At 29.3% G+C, this 6,783-nt stretch overlaps 1 protein-coding gene across 1 annotated transcript; it reads left to right on the top strand.

The window, feature by feature from the left end:
- The first annotated feature begins 4,167 nt into the window (after positions 1 to 4,167).
- LOC133816820 (ribosome-inactivating protein cucurmosin-like) lies at positions 4,168 to 5,327 on the top strand. The gene has a single exon (XM_062249122.1). The coding sequence runs from the start codon at positions 4,288 to 4,290 to the stop codon at positions 5,050 to 5,052; it is 765 nt and encodes a 254-aa protein (XP_062105106.1). The 5' UTR covers positions 4,168 to 4,287; the 3' UTR covers positions 5,053 to 5,327.
- The last annotated feature ends 1,456 nt before the right edge of the window (positions 5,328 to 6,783 follow it).

Raw genomic sequence — 6,783 nt, 5'->3', positions numbered from 1 at the left:
GATATTTTGTGAGAAAAGAAATAGTCCCCGTGTCATCTCTTATAGATAATGTATCAACTTTGAGTCTAGGGTACTAAATATGTATGATTTTAAAATACATTATACCATATGAGTATTATTGAAAAAAGAGGGTACCAAAAAGATATTTTACGAAAACACAAGGTACCAAATGAGTAAATTCCCTATATGTATTGATTTTTTTTTTATAATCACTAAAGGATATTAATTTTAAGTTTTAATATAATCATTATAATAATTTAATTGTAACAAAATATCATCAATTTTAATAAATATTGGATGTAATTTTTATATTATATAAAATTAGAGTAAATACTCACTTGGTATCCTGTGTTTTATCGAAACACATAATTGGTACCTTATGTTTTCAATATTGTTCACTTAGTACCCTGTAATTTGAAATTGTACACATTTGGTACCCTGGACTGACATTTTATCAATATGACATCAATTATATGAGTTTCAAATTCAAATTTAATTACTTAATTGCATATAGATTGAGGATAGTTGGTCAAATTGATAAAACAATATTGTTAAAATATCATTCCAGGATACTAAATGTGTACAATTTCAAATTACAGGATATCAAAAGAGCATTATTGAAAACATAGAATACCAAATTTGTATTTCGGTAAAACACCTTATAAAATTTATTTCATACTGACTAATTTTTTTTTTTATATTGAAACGACTTTATATAGAGCATATTAATTTGACACGTCTTCCCTACCAAATAATGCCTATATAAAACTTTAACTGCCCAACTAACTTCTTTGTTATTTTTCTTACAAAATTTCACCCCACATATGAAAAATACATTGTGACAATAAGACAAAGCATAATAAATAAGTATCTAGCTACTTCTATTGTTTGTATGCACTCATAAACAGAATTATCACATTTTTTTTATTAGAAAAAAAGGGTTAGTCATAAAGGTACACCATACAAAAAATTATCTTTCTAAAAGTTTAGTTTTCTTTGCATGGATACCCAATATAAGGACAAAACAATATTCCTTTTCTTAGTGTATATCTTTTCGGTAATTACAATTCGTTTGGAGTATGAATACAAACTGGGTACGTAATTTTGATAGTAATTTCTATATTGGTTATCGCCTAAATAGAATTTTTCATTGGGATCTGCATCTGGAAGAGGGTCCTCACGCATAGACCGGGTCTTGGGGTCGTAATGTGCAGAGTTAACATCAAGATTAAGAAGATATTTAGCTGTGTCCTCACGGATACGCAAATTCCTGACAGTTCCTGTGCTTCCACCACCAGTTGTCCGCACACGCTTTTCAACTTTTGCAAAGTCCATTTGTTTGCTCTCATCAACTTTGGCTTCATCGACCCTGTCTTCATCGACATCTTCATCACTATCCCCTCCCTCACCATCACCATCACCATCTTCATCTTGGTTATTATTCTTCTCCAATTTCTTAAATTGCTGCTCATTCAGCATTAAACCAGGGAAAATCAAATGTATAGATTGGGAATGGTTTGAAGCTTTGTAAATAAATAGACTTACACTGTATAAGTTGCCATATTTGGGCCTGTTTACAGTGATAGTAGTAGGGAAGACAAAAATACCATAACTTCCGGACAGGAATAAATTAGTTTTTTCTCAAGACTTGATCTTTCTAAAAGTCTAGTCTTCCTTCACACATTGGATCTTTCGGTGAAATTATTACGGTTATGTTTACAACTCAACTATAATATGATATCGACTTTGTTCTCATCACCAGTTATCAATTCTACTAATAAATTTTCCAAACAAACTTCAGTACAGTTTTATAAATAAAAATGACATTTTAACACAAATATTCTTATTATATATTAAACAATAGAATTTTGTTAAATTGCACTTTAAAATTTTGCACCAGAATAATTAAATAATTTTTTTTTTTAAATCTTGAAAGGATCATATGCCTTTTCTATAGTCTTGGAGGAGATAATTTTTCTGGTAGGAAATTAGTAAGAGTAATAGCGAAAAATTTACACTTTACTGATGATTTAAAAAAAAAGGGAACAAATCAACGAATTATGTATATAAATAAAAAAAATCCCGAATTGAAAGTCACCATAGAAAAGCGAAATGGTTTATAAATAGTATATATAATACTCGGATATGTTTGTAATGATATTTAAGAAGAGGTATATGCTTGTAATGATTATTTATTGTTTGAAATACACATATTTTATCATTATATATATCAAATAATAAAAATCACAAATCTAAAATTGTATTTATTATTTTAAATTAATTTTTAATTAATATTTACAATTTAAAATTATATTAATGGTCAAAATTATTATATTTAATTAATTAATAAATAAAATAAAAATAGAAAGAAAAAAAACCACTTCTCTCATCTCCAGGTGAAGAGATTTAGAAAACTTTATATGACTCATTGTGGAGACGTGAAATGTGGTCCGAAAGAGACATTGTAGTCCTTATTATGCCTCTTACTAAAAGTGACGTAAAAGACTTTCTACAACATCTGTAAGGAAGTCGTAAAATTCCTTTTTCGAGTAGTGTACATTTATAACTAAGACAATGTCATATATTTCTTTTGCATTTTTTATTTCTTTTGCATGTACTATATCTGTAATTATGATATTAAATGTTATTCACTACGATACATTAATATATTAGGTATAATAAGCAATGTGCAATCTATATTTACTTAAATAAATAAACAAACAATGTCATATATTATAAAATAATGACAAATATATTTAAAAAAATTAAGCGAAAATCATTTCTATAGTATAAGAAATAAAATATATCATAATTTGCATTTTTTTTTTAAATCGTTCAACAAAGAGTCTGTAGATGATACACACTTTTACATATAAAAATATGATGATTTCTAGTTTTAAAGTAAATTATTTGATGTTGTTTATTAGCTTTAAAGTTAGTATTCATAATAATTTAAATTTTAATATTTTTATGTTTTGATTTATATATTATTTATGGTAATTTTAATTTTAAAATTAAATATTTTTTTTCTAATTTTCTTTTAGAAAAATATTCAATATAATAAAATATTAAGAAATTATAGAGTAAAAGTATGAATAAAAAGTTTATTTGATAACATTTTAATTATTTAATTAAAAGTTATTAAAACGAACATTTATATATAAATATATATTATTCAATTAATGGTTAGAACAATTAAAATAAGTAATTGATAAAATAAGAAATATTTATGTCTCATATCACTATATGTTTGGATAAACAAAATACATTAAGTGTCAAAATAAATAATCAATAAAAGAAAAAAATTAAACACGTTAATAACTTTATTATATTTTTTAATTTTTTAAAAATATATTTATCTTATTTAGATAACTTTAAAACTAACGGTGTTAGAAAACAATAAAAAAAAAAAGTGTTAAATCTAAGAGAAATGAATGACTTCCAAAAAAAAATTAGGCTAAGTCAGCCCATTCAAATATTTAAATTAAGCGTAGTTCGGCACACTTATGGCGTACTCTTTTAGTTATTTAGTATTAATTAAAATGAGATATAAGTAAATTGCGATTTCAGTTTTACTATAACAATAGATATTTATCTAAAATTTTTGTTAGTTATATTTTTGAAATTTAACAACATTATATTGTTTAATAGCTGGTTTGCAATTTTTAATTTTTTTTAATTTATTACACTAATTAAATAGCTGAACATATAAATCATCTAAAAGAGGCCTACCATTTTCAAAGTGCTATAAAATGCATCTACTAATAATTCAGTACATTTTTTAATCTCAATTAATGAGGAATCCTTTCTCTGCAATACTTATTGATAATGTAGAATAACTCCCGGACAAGGCTATAATTTTTGTTGGCAAAAATATTACAAATAAGTATTGCAGAGATAGGATTCCTCATTAATCGAGAGTGACAAGTTACCTGCTAATTTCGTTAATTAATCCAAAAATATGATCACACGCGCGCGCGTGATCCTTTCAAATATTATCAAAAAGCCACGTGGCATCACGTAGCCACTCCTCGAAAATTCTTCTCATAGAAGTAAAATCGAAGTTGACCTCTACTAATTCCTCCTTATATCCAGTCCTTTAACAGCAGTCCCATGAATGTTATAAAAAGAGCTTTGCTCCGCTTGGTTTGACACACCAACAAGCCCACAAAAAGAATACTTTTACTTCCCAAATATATATATGAGCTTGGTTTATTGATGAATTAGTACTAAAGCTAGATTTTAAGCTTCTTTAAATATTTTGAGAGAGGAAGTGGGATTTTCAAAATGAAACGATCAAACGTGATGGTGCAGATTGTGGTGGCAACATGGATACGCAGCTGGTCCAGTAGTATTAGTATTGCATTTGGATTGGGAATTAGCTACAGCGATGTGACTTTCGACACGGTATATACGAATGATATCGTGGACCGTTACAAGAGTTTCATTCAATCTCTACGAGACAAATTGAAGAGTAAAACCGAGAGCCATGGCATTCCAGTATTGCCTGCTGAATCCGACAAAAGATTTGTGTATGCGACACTTTACAATAAACACGTCAACATCACATTTGCAATATATGCTGTCAACGCATATGTGGTGGCCTATCAAGTAGATGCTGTAGAAAAGCGTTGCTACTTCTTTGAAGAATTTCCTTCCGATTCCAAAGCCGGCGTTTTCGATCAATGTCCTCAAAAGAAAGCTTTAAATTTCCCAACTACGTATGGCAGCTTAGGAGACAGAGAAAAAACCCCGTTGGGATTCGAGCCATTATCCCATTGCCTCTATACGTTTAATAAATTTGATGGCACAGGTGATGATACAGATCTTCGTAAAGGTCTTCTAGTTGTCATACAAATGGTTTCAGAGGCTGCAAGATTCATATATATTGAGCAAAAAATGGTCAACAAATTTAAACCAGAGGGTGATATTATCAGCCATGAGAATAAATGGGAGGATCTTTCCAAACAAATCCAGGAGAGTAAAAATGGAGAGTTCAATTGCAAAAAGCAGACTACACGAAATACTTTGTGTATAATGTTGCAGAAGTGAAGAACCGCACGGGACTCTTGCTCAACAAGACAAAACCGTTGAATAATTTGCCAAAAGATGAATTATGACGTCAATCTGTCGATGCCCTACACAAGAATTAATATTAAAGTGGGTGTTTCTTTTTTTTAACATCGTACGACTGTATGATATTCGCAATAATGTTTTGCTTTTTATCATCTTTCTACTATAAGATGTTTGTAATAATGTTTCGCTTTTTATCATCTTTCTACTATATGATATTTGTAATAATAATGTTTTATTATGATGAGGAATAAAATCACCCCGCTTTTTAAAATTTGGGCATACGAGACTCTTTCTAATTAATATGCATGCACGATAACTCCAAAACTAAACAATCTCAATAAATTTCCAAATCCAAACATATATATATATAAGATCAATCTTGCAATAAAGTTATTAGCAGGATTGAGATGTGAAATAATATGAAATTTTGACAAGAAAGATCCTCTAAATGACGTTTTAGTGAACACATTGATTATTCTAACAATTTGTTTATATGTCGTGGTTAATGCGAATTACAGATCACAGTACATATTGTATAGAGGGATATATGGGTTCCCTAGACACAATATTTAGCACAGATTTTTTTAAATCATTTCTAGGACCATTGATGAAACCAAACGAATGACTCATATTAAGACATAAATTGTTAGAATTTAATCAAAGAGAATGGAGAAAATTAACAAACATAATAATATATTATTAATTGAATAACAGAAAAAATAAATACAAAATAATAAATTATAAAACTGGTAATTGAAAAGAAAGTCGAGGCACGTAAAACACGTTTTCCTTAAAGCAGATTTGCCCCCTCTACCTGATTGGTGTTAGAGGATACGTGAGCAACTACTTCCCAGGATACAATGACTAACGAGTAGAGGAATACACTACTTTCACTACTCCAGCGAACTCGGATTAATACCTTCACTCTATCACCTTAAGACTTACGAAAAAACAAAGAAGAAGAAGACAAGAGAGCTTTTTAGTGAGTGACTCTATTTGTTGGTGTCTCTAGAATGAAAGGTGAAGCCTCCTTTTATAGGCTTCATATGGGGTGGAATACCAAGTGTGGACACAAGGGAATTAATGCCAAAAATCCCACAAAATTAGTGATATTTATCAATCACGATCTTTACCATAATTTCTGATATCAATCAGAATATTCACCATTATTACGGTGATTACATCCTTGACCAAATATGCATTTATTAGCAGCTATCAATGGATCACATTTAAGGCATCAATTTTCCATTCACACATTAGCCTAAATTCACTACAACAAATTTTATATACAATGACTCCCTACAATGTCTTACACCATTGGTGTAAGACATTAAAACTTATCAGGTGTTTTAAATGTCTAATGGTGTAAGACATTGAAAGTTTTTATTAATGACTACAATTGGAAGACATTAAAAATGGTGGAAGACGTTGGAAATAGGTTGAGAAGTGGCCAGGGGGACATCCAATGTCTCCCACTGAGAGACGTGGGACACATGGCACGTCTCCCAGTGGGAGACATTGGATGTCCCCCTGACCATTTAATGAATTTTGGGTCTTCTTCTTCCTCATAACACCAAACCGAGAGCACAGAGAGCACGAAAGGGGCTGCGATTTTAGGGTTTTCAAGGTTAGTTTTTTTTTAATTTTTATGAATTTTAGTTAATTATTTTGATAAAAAAATCATAGGTTTAGCATTAGAATGAGTAA

Source organism: Humulus lupulus, chromosome 2 (genome assembly GCF_963169125.1).
Source record: "Humulus lupulus chromosome 2, drHumLupu1.1, whole genome shotgun sequence".
NCBI classification, from domain to species: domain Eukaryota; kingdom Viridiplantae; phylum Streptophyta; class Magnoliopsida; order Rosales; family Cannabaceae; genus Humulus; species Humulus lupulus.
This window is presented reverse-complemented; position numbering and strand designations above follow the sequence as displayed.

What these genes read in the sequence shown, in the direction of transcription:
- LOC133816820 (XM_062249122.1), top strand. Translation starts at nt 4,288, where the DNA reads ATGAAACGATCAAACGTGATGGTGCAGATTGTGGTGGCAACATGGATA.